A 13631-nucleotide genomic window follows, 5' to 3' on the forward strand; every position below is an offset into this window, starting at 1 on the left:
AAAAGCCTTTACAATCGCTTCACATTAGTTATCTTGGGCTTTAAACGGTTTAACTGAGAAATTCACGTGTTTTTTATGTTTAACCCAATCTTGACTCTAAAGCTAGTTTGTAGTGGTGAATATGGATTTAGGTGATAAAAATCTTCCATGATCAATAAGATCTTTAAACATCCATTAAACTATAAAAAGTTGAAAAAATAAAATTGTTATTGTTATATATGAGAAAAATAATCGGTAGCTCATTTAAAACATCCCTAAATTTTCAAAAGTTGTAGTAGTAATCTTAACCTTTCAAAGAACGCTTAAACCATATTTTTACTATTTACTATATGAGAAATCGAATCATAACTATTCTTTAGATAACTAATATGGAAGAAAAAGAAAGAAAGCACACCCATCACAAAATTCCAACCATAAAAGACTTCGTTGATCTTTTTTTTATAATTCAAATAAGTCTTTGGTCGTGATTAGGTACGAGTTTTGATGTGATCAAGGATGATATTTCTTTATTGACCATTTTTTGTACTTAGATAGTCACTGCTTATAAATTTGAGTGAAAATTTTGATTTTGGAATTGGAGGAGATTTTAAACTAATTAGAACTTTTGTTTTTTTCTAACTATATAAAGTGTTTACATTAAATCTCAAACTTAGAGATGGATAGTATAAGCAGACATGTTATGAATACTATCATTTAGACATTTACTCTTAAAAAGAGAAAAATTGTAAGTATCAACGTGGACACAAGTGATTGGTCCTTCGAAAAACAGTTTTGAATTCACAGCCAAATGAAGCGCTACTAGCGCGCCAAATATTTTACAAATCTTTGGTAATTCAAAATTTCCAAACGCTTCGAAACAGAACGGTTCTCCATCTTCAATTCCTAAGTTTTTTCTTCAACTTTCATCAAGATGGGGAACATCAAAATTCCTACTGCTAAAACAAGATCCAGGAAGCGAGTCTCCGACACCGATCTCTCGAGCTCCGATCAAAGGAAGCAAACCAACGATGATATCGACCTTGATCTCGACCTTTCCGAGTACGCACTATTTTCTTTTTTCCATTTCTGTTCCACTTTCTGGTGATGTTTTGGAGTATCTTAACAATGATGTTTACGGTTTGTAGCGATCTTAAAGGAATAGTGTCGGCGTTGAATCAGATCAAAGAGAGAGCTCATAAGGACGACCTGAAGAAGAATGAAGAGACGATCTCAAGGTAATTTGAGTGGTTTTGTTCGATCGGTACTTTTATTGACTCGAGTCTGGAGCTGCTGAAATTTTGTGTTCTTGTATATTTATTTCCGATTCTCGAATTTCTTTGTACGGCTGCTCATTTATACCTTCGTTTTTCTTCTTCTGGTAGAATTGACCTGGCCTTACTCGTAGTTTGGTTTTATGATTTGTTTGATGTGATTCATTATAAACTTGAAATGATAGCCTGTTCAAACTTAGTTTACTGGATCAGACTTGCTTCGTCTCACCGTGTCTGTCAAACATTTTACCGTTTTCCAACTTCAATCCATGCCGCTTTTTATTGACTGAGGAGTTCATTTATTTTCTGAGCCGATACTCTTCTTGTCTCGCACTAGAACAATGTTTTAAATGTTAATTTCATGTTACTGACAGTGTAGCGACTGAGATGAGAACAATGATTGAGGAGGTGAAATCTAAACTTGAGAAGGACAGGTAGATTTTAGAACTATACAGAGTTCTGATGTTGCTTGCTTCAATTTTTGGTTATTAGTTATAAACGAATGAATGCAATTTAATTCCTCCAACCAATATCAGGCAAAATTTTGCAAAAGCTCTATCGAAAAGCTCAAAAGAGGTTGGTGGATAACCACGACTTGAATTAGAGGCCAAGCGCAAATTTGAAGTCATTATATTTCGTTTCTAGTTACATTTCATTAATGCATTTTCCATATGTTGTGTTAAAATCAATACGGCTTCTTTATAGTGTGAAAACTGTTTGAAGGACGAGACTGCAAAATTCCAAGCACTTTACGAGAAATTCACAAAAGAGAAAGCTACACATCTTCAGGCCATAAAAGGTAACATCCACTTCGAGTATTATTGTCAGAAATGTGCATTATTTAATATTTACTACTGCTCTGACTAATTTTCATTTTATTTATAAAATATCAACTGGAGCAAGACCTTTATCATGAGTAAATCCTTACCATGCTTTATAATTTTCCAAGATCGCATTCACGAAGTTAGGTTTCATTCCATAGCATAGAAGAATCCTCAATCTTTGAGAGACATCATAGTGGTGAGTGGCAATTGAAGCTTTGACCATGGAATTAGGTCCTCAACTACAATATGTGTGTTCCATCGATACTAGTAGCTTTGCCTTTTGGAATCCTTACTAAATGTGTATGATATATTGGTATTGAAGAACCTTTCACTAGTTGGTTGAAAATTTCAAGTTAATTTCATTTAACTACTACCAATCTATCAGATATTCTGGTATATTCACTATGGGCCTATGATCTCAAACCCTTGGGAGCTCTAAGAAAAGCCACCTCTTTCTTCTTCAAGGCGGTTCTTTAAACATATTTTCCTAAATCAAGATACTGTTTGGCTTTGGCAGATACCATTTCAAAATTTGAAGAGGAGAAAGAAAGGCTGTTCGCGAAATATGAACAACTGAGTAAGCAAGAAGTCATTGATCAATCAGATCGAAACGTTTTATGATGATTATTATCCAATTCCCTTCGTCTTTGTAACAGGAAAGAGAGAAAGGAGCTTGATATCTGAACAAGAGAAAGCTTGTGCTGAAAAGATTGCTCAATTGGAAGAGTCTTTGAAAAGGAAAAAGCAGGTATAGTACGACTTGTAATTCATAAAATCAGAACTCAACCAAACGCCTTCCACCTTTATGCTAATGGAAATAGGATTTGGAACATAGGATGACAAGACTTTCAGCCTTTTGAGGAAGACTCTTGGTTCATTTCTTGATACTGGCTCAGATGAGGACTTCCCAGCTGATGATTGAAAGGTATTAGTGGATTGAGAAACATTCAATAATATGATTACTCTGCATCACTCTTTTTAGTACTAAAAAATAGGTCTTCTCTCCTCTTTTGCAAACTATTTGATGCAATTATCTAGTCTACATTCTAGTAGACATATTTCCGTGATCCTCTCTTTGAGGATTAGCTTTCTTTATGGTTTGGATTGTTGAAATACAATCGAGTCATAAGGGTCATTTTCTTAACTTTAATGGTTGGCCTATGGTTGTAGCCGCTCTGCCTCTTTAAAAAATAGTTACCTTCTTCTGCAAGTTGTAATGTTACGATTGCTTTGAGAAAAATCTTTAAGAACTCCAAAACGAAAGTTTGAACTTGAAACAGAGCAGAAAATTTTAATTCTAAATCACCCCACACCATTTCAAATCCGAATTTTAAACAATTTCTATTCCAATATTAGTTTTGAGAGGCCGAAATTTCAACTTTTCAGTAAGATATGGATGGATGCTAGAAGGGCAATTGCATTGTCCCTGTCAAGGCATATTTGACAATCTTGTTTCTTTATATAAATTCAATATGCTATTAGACCTTATATCTACACTATGGACCCAACATTCACTGCCTCTTTCGAAAGCAGAGTCCTCGTTTACCAAAGTTAAATTATTAAACATTTAAATTTAAGATTGGAACGAAAAGTGAAAATGCTAATGAGAAAAACATACGCCTAATATCTTAAAGGATCATCAAACTTAACTATCATAGATAATAAAATATAGACGGTTCATCTCAATAAATTACACCTCAACAATTTGACAACAAAAAAGATTCATCATTTACAAATTACAATTAAGTACACCTCAGAGATTGGCAGCAACTAATAAGGCTCCAATCAGCAGCATTAAAAAAAATGAACATAAAGCAAGAAGTCAAGTCACAAGTCAAAAAAACTTAAGATAAAAAGAAAAAAAACGTTAGAAGTTGGGAAGGTGAGTTCCTAAGTTTCTTTACATAAACTCAATAGCTAATAATAAAGAAACAAAAGAGGTAGTAATGATTGATAGTGTTCTCTTTTCCTTCTCTCTGCCTGCTGATTAAGGCTGCAACGGAAAAGAAAAACTCAGAAAATGAAACCTCTTTTCCTAAAAGAAACTCAGAAAAACAAATTCTATTGGACAAAGTTGGTAGGAGGGGCTGCTTGTCCCTGGTGAACAGACCACGGTGGCCGTCTATTATGAACCTGCATACCCATTTAAATCCGTCAGAGGCTAAAATTTACTGTCAGTCAGGGTTTCTCATTCATACAATTAATAAACAATCAAGCTTCAAAGCCAAGAAAGAGTTGAAATTATACCAAATCATCACCCTTGTTTCCCTAGAAAATGAAGAGCTTTTATATACATATACGTATTTAAGGAATGACATTTTGAAAATATTAGAATCAAATTGAGGCAAATTTAAGAGTATAAAGACTATTTTGAGTATTCTAAAAATAGAGAAACGTGAGTCAATGTTGAAAGTACTTGGACCGAAGTACTACTAAAACTATATATATATATATTTTTTCAAAGAGTTCTAATGCTATCAATTGGCATGAATTCGGTAAGCATCTACTTCGATCCATATTGCACATTACAATATAATTCCATCAAACAAGGAGACTGTAGAAAAATGGCTTCTGCTCCATGGTCCTTGCCAACACATTGAGTGATGGGAACTGGAAGGATTAGTTTCAACACATCCATGCTTTATCAGATTTTCTTCTAGACAAGGAACAAACTTATCACCCAATGATTAAAGAAAAATCTCGTTTCCAGCAAATCATGCTTCAACATTGAATGAATGAGACAACCAGAAAGATTTGACTCCACTGTAAATATTTTCCTAGAAAAAACTTTGCCAGAATGTAAATTGACATACCCCAATTTCTGTCACACTGGTACACGAGGAACACCTAACTGATGATGCTCCATATGGGTACATAAGCAACACTGCACAAGAACCGCATTTAACTTGTCCAACCTCGTGAGCTGGAAAGAGAATGTAAGGTATTAATAAAAGAAAAGGAAAAGTTGAATCATAAGACATTGACAGCAAGTTGTGATGAAGACTTCTTGAGTCGATGTTGAATAGTAAATCATGAAAAAAAATGACAAAGTAGTGATCAATTGGATTTCAGGCTATGAACAATTATTTAATTTATAAACTTGACTAGTGTTGGCTTGTCCCAAGGCTAGGACGATGGAATTCAGCAATTATAATAGGTGGCTCCGACAACAAGGGTGAGGATAACCTGAATGCAGGAATGAGGGAAATTTATTTAGATTTGAATGTCTGTAAGGTGGCTAAACTCATCTATCCCTCATCTGAAAAATATTGTAGATCCTACAATACTTGGTTTTATGTAGAACATTAATGTCTGGAGGCACAATCACATAACGTAAATCATTAACACGATAACTAGTTTCCTCAATTATTACATATAGCTCAAAAGAAAGTAATCCACAGGCACCACCCAGCAGGCCAGCACTACCACGTGAAACAAATATTCAAAACTACAGCCAAACAATCAACCCGCTAATGAAATAGGAAGCAGTCGAAAGAAAACAGATGTACAAGGGCATTTTGGAACCAACATAGACATTCCTAGGAATTGGTGAAAAATTAGAAAAAGGCTAATGGCATATGAACAAGACAACTTTTAAGAAAGAAAATGATAGTAAAAACTAAAAAGAAGGAAGGAAAGAGAAGGAACCTTCTAACACAAAGTTAACTGTTGAACAGCAAGAGCATTGAACATATCTGGCTCCCTTTAAATACTTAAGCAGGCGACGGCATGTACCACAGACCATTTGTGCCATGTCAGCTGCTGATCAAAACGTTTTCAAATGAGATATTTTAAGTAAAGTACATATAATGACAATATTTGGGACTTGCAATATAACATGCTAACAGGAATGAGGTTTTGACTGAAATTTGGTTGCACTAATATCAAATGATATGTATTCTATAAACAATGAAAACTAACATTTTGCTTAAGTCGCAACAAAATCACTAACCAAAGTTAAATTGTTGTCCATTCACGATCGCAGGTTTTCATCTATCGCGAATGGATGAGACCCCGAACAAGATTTCAGGTTTTAGAAAACTCATAGGATCACAAAATTTAAACAATAGGCAAAAGTTTGAATTGTTATGAAAAAATTGGGATGTGTATTGGAATCGTGTTCAAGGTCTCATCAATTTGCAAAGTTGCAAACCCGCAACAGAAAATGGGCAGTAAGGAGAGGTTAAGTAGAGTACTGTGTCTGCAAAATGTTAATTTTCATTGTTTTTCAGAATCTGGATCATTTGACATTAGCCGATCTAAATTTGGGTCAATCATACAAAAAACTCAACAACAATCCTCTTAACTTCTCTGCACTTTTGGTTGGATGAGCATCGACTCCCTGAACTGAAACTATGTCTGAACTATAATTGTGTTTAAGCAGATTAATAACGCACAGTGCATAGATTCGAATTGGACAAATTTCAAAAAGAGTTTTCCTACTAAGTTAGGTTAACATATTCGGGAGTTACAAGCAGTGGGAAGAAACCACCCAATCAATTCGCTCACAAACACGAACACAAGAAAATATTGTCCAAAAATTTACAAAAGAAAAATGTCAGCTTAAGTTTTTAAAGTCAAGCAGCAGAAGTTCAATCAAATGTATAAAGAGACAGCGATGAGAAAGAAATTAAATGCATCGAATCTCAAAACCAAGACGAAGATTCGAAAACACAAAATCTGAAATAAACCTGGGAAGCACTCACAAGAAAGTTGCGGTGGCGGTGGTAGAGGCAGCGAGGGAGTGATGGGTTCCCATCCAGGAGGAGGGCCGTCATCTTCGTCTTTCTCGATTTCATGAACATCCATTCTCTGGATTTGTGGTCTTAAGAATCGATCGTGTTGCTGTTTTCATGGACAACGGCGTCCCGCGCATTGGCTCCCTAATTTCTCAAATTCTCCCCTTATGCCATTTTAGTTTTAACATTTAATATAAATCTTAAAAATTAGAGCTATCTTCAACCATCTTCAAACTCTAACGTGTGTTTTTTATTATAATATTTTGCCATGTTTATGAATTTTTTAAAAGATCTGTCCTTTCAAATAATTGATGTATGAAAATTAAGGTTCAAAAGTATATTAAAAATGTCATTATTATTTCCATTCTTTTTCTAAATAAAAGTAGTTTAAAATATACTAGTCAAAATGTATTTCAAGCAATTATCAAATCCTTTAGGGACGTTTGAAAAGTGAAGTGAGCTATGTTAATTAACTTCACATTTGGAAAAAGATCACGTTTTCTATAATCTTTATTTTCTCTTTTATTCACTATATTCCACTTCTTCCCCAATCCTTCTCACTCATTTCTCAATCCTTCTCTAAGCTCATGCTTTCATGATTATCATAACACTAACACTCACATAAATCACTTCTTCCTCCAAACGTACTCTTAATGTTTAAAAAATGACTTATTTTTTAAATTAGTTGTAATGAATTGTAATTAAAACATGCGAGAAATGAATCAAACTTCTAATCTTAAAATGGATAATATAAGAATCACGTAACTCTAACAAAAATTAAATAAAGTTAATCCAAATGCACTTGTAAAGACCTACAATATGTCGTTTACAAATAGATCTTGCAATTAATAAATAAACATTGAAGCAAATGAAGTAATTGATATCATAATAATCATGCAACCTAAGCTATGTGGTTAATAGGCTCTATCCCCAACTGGTGAATGACGTGGCTAAACAAAAATATTTAATTTAAGAAAGGGAAGTCTTTTTTAAATTAAAAAGAAAAAAAAGATCCTAATTGAGGATAAAAAGATCTTCCCGCGATTTGGATTGAACCATAAACAACCCGAAATAATCAAACCCATTCATCTTCTTCAACTGTTCCCCACCACTCCCCTGTCGTTGTTACCATAAAAATCTGCTCTACCACCGCCACTAACAACACCCCTAAACCACCATAATTGCAAATACCCATAACCCCATCAACCATTTCAATCTCTAATCTCTCCCATTTCTTCAGCAACATGGCTTTTGGGATTGTTTCCATCGCCATCCTTCCTCTAACTTCCACTTCAAGTTACAGCTCCCGCTTATCCTACCGTCGGAGTCTTCCTTTACTACTTAATCCCTCCTCTCAGAATTCGGTTGTTTACTGCTCAAATTTCACTCGAGATTTGTCTCTAACTACCGGTAACATTATCGATTCCTCTGTTTACTGTTCTTGTTCTTTTCTCGTTCCATGAATTCACAACCCAATCCGTGTATTTTGACGAATAAAGTACATGGATTTTACTCTGGGCAGTTATTTGTTGCTTCACTTAGTTATGGAGTTTTTATTTATATCAATGACTTCTGATTGCTGGCTTGCTTTGGATGACTTATGGCAGAGAAGCTTGGAAATGGTGATGCTATGACTGGAGGAGCGTTTGATTTTAGAAAAGCCACAACGTCGCTAACTGAAAGGTCAATCTCTACGTCAAAGAAGGTTACTCTTGTAAGGCATGGACTTAGCACTTGGAATGAAGAAAGTAGAGTACAGGTTTGTTTTGTTTCTTCTCTAGGGAATACTTGAAAAAATATTTTTAGCTCCAATTGCAATTGAATAGCATTTTTAAGCGCTTAAAAAATCAACACAAATTATTAGATGATCTAATATTAAATTTACCTTCTCTATTAGTTTAATTTTTTAGATGAATCAATGATTTAAGATAGTATCTGGTCTTATGTTCAAACTCCTATAATGTAGTTATTTCCTCCCTAATTGATAGTGATTTCCACTAGTTGGATCGGCTAGATATTTCAAGTCCACACAAATGAGAGAAGTATTGAGTAATATAATATTAAATTTACCTTCACACATCATCTCAAGTGTTTGGGTCAATCAACTATTTAACAAACAAACACCAAATCATAGTCCTTGTGTTGCTTGACAGCAATTGCCTTGTGCTGTCTTGCAGTCTGTTTAATTCTTGGATGCATTTTTGTTTGTGTTTTTGAGCTATTTAGTTTGTTCTGGACTTTCCTTGTCAATGTTTGGCACGAGGGATCATCTCCATGGATGAATTACTATGATTATGCTATTTGGAAAACTTGTTGGTTGATCTCACATTGGTTCAAAGAAGACGTTGGATGATGGAATTCTCATGGATGAATTACTATGATTATGTTGGTTTAGCCTTATAAGTACAAGGGAAAGTCTCACCTCTTGATCTAACTTTCAAGATTGAAAAGTTAGTGCTTCTAGAGACTTGCATCAGACTAGAACAGCCAAGTTTCCATCTACTTTTCTTCGGCTTGCTGGTTTAGTTATTCGTTAAGAGAAACGTTTGGAGCTGTTTTAGGTACCTAGATAAGGATTTTAGTATGTTAGTATTAAGAGGTACAATGGAAGTTAGTTACTGGACGTTGTATAAATAGCAAGAGGGTGAGTGAGTGAAGGTTGGGCTACTTTGTGGAGTGATCTGGGTGAGAGTTCTTAAAAGGGAGGTTCCAAGTTCCTATATTTGGGTTATCTTGTAATTTTTTCTTTAATTCTTAATATATTTTAGATTTTGATTCTTAAGCTGTTAGCAACATGCTGGACTAATTGGTAGCCTGATTTATATAATGTATGCCCCATATTTGACTAAGGAGAATACTTCCTTTGCTAAGTGTGCCACAATAAATTTCTACATCCCACCACAAAAATTTTGACAGATTGGAGAGTGAAGGAGAGAAAAGAGAGATTATTATATAAATTTTTTCTTTGGAAAGTTCAACTCTCTGTGAAAACATTAATCTTGCTGCCAAGTCTGAAGTGTTATTCTTTGATGAATACGAAAATTGTGCAGGTAGTTGCTAATATCCACGCTTAAGATGACTTGAATCTATTTTAAAGAATACCTGCTTGAATTTGATTACTAATATGAAACTTTGAGATTTCTATATCTGAGAAGACCGTTAAGGAAGCAACTACTTTAGACTTCGATGTACAAATCCCATTCTTGTTCTTGCACAAGGATTTTATTTTACATTTAGCCTACTTTTGTTGAACCAACATGCAGGGAAGCTCGGACTTATCTATCTTAACACAAACAGGGGTGCAGCAAGCAGAAAAATGCAGAAGAGCCTTGGCAAACATAAATTTTGATAGATGTTTCGCAAGTCCAATATCACGCGCCAAGGTGGAGAGGGATCCAAAGATTTTATATTTATTCTTTTTCTTCATTATAATTTACTGTTATTTCCATTTCCAATTGCATTTATTTCCTTGAGTGCAGTCAACTGCTGAAGTTCTATGGCAAGGAAGAGAAGAAGAACTGGTTTTTCTTGATTCTCTGAAGGAAGCCCATTTGTTTTTCCTCGAAGGAATGAAAAATGGTCTGTGCCCTGCTTGAGCGTACTAGAATTATGATCACCATTTTACTAATAATCGTAAAGATTATCTTTGGAAATAACTTGAAGTTGAATTTCTCATCAGCGTTCTAACAAGCTAGTAAACACTAAACACCATGATCTACAATTACATTGAAAAATGTTTTTGGAGAATTCTCCCTTTTAAATTCTTGGACAAACACTTTTTTCTCTTGGAACTTCTTTATCTCATAACCCGACTTCTGAAATTTGCAATTTTAGAAGTCTAGTCGATCTTAAAATATTGCTTAGAATACATCATTCTGTACATTCTGTTTCGATCATAGAAATCATGATTAGAATTTGGAGGCAGTGGATGCTAAGAAGATTTATCCAAAGGAGTACACAACGTGGCGAGAAGATCCTGCTGAATTTTGCGTAAATGGCGTCTACCCTCTTCGAAAAATTTGGTCAACAGCAAGAGAGGCTTGGAAGGAAATCTTATTATCACCTGTGAGATGTGTTCACATAATCTATTATATCAATGACAAGCTTGCTTGAGCTTGACTGCCTTTTAACAAGTATTTCGTTGATAATCAGGGGGAGAATTTTGCGGTGGTCACTCACAAGTCTATATTGCGAGCACTGGTCTGCACAGCGTTGGGGCTTGGCCCTGAGAGGTATGTATGTTATGCTGCCATTTATAATATCCATTTGAACCAAAATTAATATTGGATCTCATAAAAAGAAGTATATACTTTGTTAATATTTAACACCGTCCAAATTCCAAAATCTTGAAGAGAACTCTGTGGTCAATGTGTTTCATGGTTCAGGTTTCGATCAATCGAGATAAACAACGGCGGAATATCGGTGTTTAAGTTCAATGATAGAGGAGAAGCAATGCTTCAATCTTTGAATATGACAGCACATATGTACAGTGATCATACCTATTTATACTGAAACCAAGCTAAGCTAAGTATGTAGAATTAGAAATGAGAGTTATAAAAGATGATTTTATACATGAAAATGAAATCTCAGGCTTGTTTTGTAAATGGCTTGGGGATTCAATTAATAAAAAATGAGAGTTGTACTGCCCCACTTTGTTCAAACGTTACGTGAATACATATTGTTAAGTCCAAAATTCAAGGACGGTGGGCGATGATTCGGACAATTGAGAGTGAAATTTTGACTTAAGATCATCCACGTGGTGGAGATTTACTTTTCCCCGATTGAACAATAATTTGAAAATATTTTCGACTATGATGTCTTTTTTTACAAATTGACTTAAGGATTTTTGTGCAATCAATGTTTTGAGCCTTATTGTTATTCTAATACTATTTTTGTGTTCCTAGGAAATTGAAGCCCCCAATAATTATCACATGAAACTTGTTGCAGAAAGATGTTAAAATAGAAAGTATTACAATTACTAAACTAATGCAGAAAGTTGTTGAATATATATGGGTAGACTAGGTGTTTTCAAGAATTATGTTTGAAATACATATAAAAGTGTGGATTTATAATATTTGTAGAATTCAAGAATGTAAAATTTTCATTTTATTCAAACGTATAAATAAGAAATGTGAGGACTCATGGATAAATACACACAAGCAAAAGAGTTAGACAACCTTAGAGTAGGAAGGGGAAAAAATTGAATGAGTCATAAATGTATTGAGAGAGTGAAAAAGACTTCACTCAAAAGTGTCAAAAAAATATGTAGTATTTGTTAAAAAGAAACCTTCCTACAATTCTAAAAAAAAAAAAAAAAAAAAAAAAAAAACTTGTAATAGTTAAATTACTTTGGAATATGTTTTTGTTTTGTTAGAGAAATAAGAACTTCTACCTTTTAACTTTGGAATACCATTCTACTTTTAAAATTTTAAAATTAAGCTTCTAATTTTAAAATTAAGCTTGTAATTGTACAAATTGTATTGACTATACAAATTCAATTCACATAACTGTGAATCCAACTTTTACTATTATTTTAAGCTTAGTGAGTTCAAAAACTTAATTGTTATTGTCGAAAATTTGAAAGTATAATTAAAACTACTATTATACTTTAAGAGTTGTTTTTGCGATATAGTTAAACTTCGACAAATTAGTTAAGTTATTATATTTTCTCCTACCCTTCTGGAAATTATTTGAATGAAAGTAAGTTTCCTGGATTTAAAATAATTGGGTTAAGACCAATCAGATTCGTTGTTAATATTAAACAATCATTTTGTATTAAATTAATTAGGGGTTTTTCTCCAAAATCTAAGAAATCCAAACCCTAAATAACAAAATGCAATCAATTTTATTCTCCCAAAAAAAGGACATATAATTAATGTATTATTTGAACATTCTTGTAGATAAAAAAAAATAGAGATCAGTGACCGTTGGATACATGCAGACAAATATGCCACGTAAGATATGTAATTAATGTGACATTTAAGAATGTCATTTTTTTTTTATCTAAGAATAATTTCTTTAGAAATTTATTAACACAATAACTAAGGCTCATCTATTTCTTTCTTTTTGGGTTTATGGTTAAATTACAAATTTGTTGTTTGTGATTCTATAACTTTAAGAAATTTATAATTTAGTTAGTGTGATTTTAAAAATTTAAAATGAAATATTTTTTAAATTAAACTGAATCAACATGTTTATAAATATAACAAGTTTTTATGTTTTGTCTATAATAAACTACCATAGATCTAAGTAGATATTTATTGTCTACTATTAGATGTAATCCGTTGTAGTTTATTGGTTTCCTTTCTTTAGCTCACATGATAAAGTAGGTCCATAAAAGAGTGGCGGGTTAAAGAGCAAAATGAGTATTTGGGCCACTTTCTCCAATTTCTTTCCTTATTTCTAGTCTTGTCCTCCCTCAGCTCATTTCTTACACTATTTTGATCTTAATATGATGGTGGTTGTTTTGGTTTTACTCTTAATCATTTGATCTCTTAACCCATGACTCCTCTTAGTTAGAAAATGACCTATATATCATGCACATATTTATTCCCTAAAAAAGTATAAGCCTCTTATGCCATTTTGAGAGATGGTGAGTTTTGTCCAAAAGAGAGAAAAAAAACTTGGAAAGTTTTATGGATGTAAATGCAATCTAAACCAAAATTCTAACTATGTGTATTTATTTTTCTTGACATTTAAAATTCAATAAAGTCTTATATCTTTCTTTTGTATATAAAATGTGTATGAGCCTGTTATGCCACATGGCTCAAACACTGCATGTGTCTTTTCCATTTTTAAGTTGTAAATCTCCAAATGTG

The 13631-nt window shown here is 33.4% G+C and overlaps 3 protein-coding genes across 6 annotated transcripts; 2 read left to right on the plus strand and 1 right to left on the minus strand.

Annotated features, from left to right (window-relative positions):
• The first annotated feature begins 796 nt into the window (after positions 1-796).
• Positions 797-6310, plus strand: LOC101208976 (DNA ligase 1). 3 transcript variants are annotated; one of them, XM_031888764.1, is made up of 9 exons: positions 803-1038; positions 1125-1214; positions 1625-1684; positions 1787-1826; positions 1956-2049; positions 2592-2651; positions 2731-2822; positions 2910-2999; positions 6060-6310. In XM_031888764.1, the coding sequence occupies exons 1-8, from the start codon at positions 911-913 to the stop codon at positions 2994-2996; spliced, it is 651 nt and encodes a 216-aa protein (XP_031744624.1). In that variant the 5' UTR covers positions 803-910; the 3' UTR covers positions 2997-2999; positions 6060-6310. The 3 variants fall into 3 exon arrangements, with proteins under 3 accessions (XP_011653172.1, XP_031744624.1, XP_004146600.1); XM_011654870.2 differs by lacking the exon at positions 6060-6310 and having other exon boundaries at positions 797-1038; positions 1974-2049; positions 2910-3332; XM_004146552.3 differs by lacking the exon at positions 6060-6310 and having other exon boundaries at positions 804-1038; positions 2910-3332.
• LOC101209220 (protein LOL2) lies at positions 3703-7001 on the minus strand. Of its 2 annotated transcripts, none has more exons than XM_004146553.3 (4): positions 6781-7001; positions 5723-5833; positions 4888-4997; positions 3703-4207 (listed from the first exon to the last, which is right to left on the minus strand). In XM_004146553.3, the coding sequence occupies exons 1-4, from the start codon at positions 6881-6883 to the stop codon at positions 4136-4138; spliced, it is 396 nt and encodes a 131-aa protein (XP_004146601.1). In that variant the 5' UTR covers positions 6884-7001; the 3' UTR covers positions 3703-4135. The 2 variants fall into 2 exon arrangements, with proteins under 2 accessions (XP_004146601.1, XP_011653178.1); XM_011654876.2 differs by having other exon boundaries at positions 5723-5836; positions 6781-7000.
• An 871-nt stretch (positions 7002-7872) lies between these two features.
• Positions 7873-11644, plus strand: LOC101209465 (probable 2-carboxy-D-arabinitol-1-phosphatase). Its single transcript, XM_004146554.3, has 7 exons — positions 7873-8223; positions 8421-8572; positions 10077-10196; positions 10293-10392; positions 10739-10878; positions 10966-11045; positions 11199-11644. Exons 1-7 carry the CDS (start codon positions 8058-8060, stop codon positions 11323-11325), a joined length of 885 nt encoding a protein of 294 aa, XP_004146602.1. The 5' UTR covers positions 7873-8057; the 3' UTR covers positions 11326-11644.
• Positions 11645-13631: the final 1987 nt, after the last annotated feature.

This window comes from Cucumis sativus, chromosome 1 (genome assembly GCF_000004075.3).
Source record: "Cucumis sativus cultivar 9930 chromosome 1, Cucumber_9930_V3, whole genome shotgun sequence".
In the NCBI taxonomy this organism is placed as follows: Eukaryota; Viridiplantae; Streptophyta; class Magnoliopsida; order Cucurbitales; family Cucurbitaceae; genus Cucumis; species Cucumis sativus.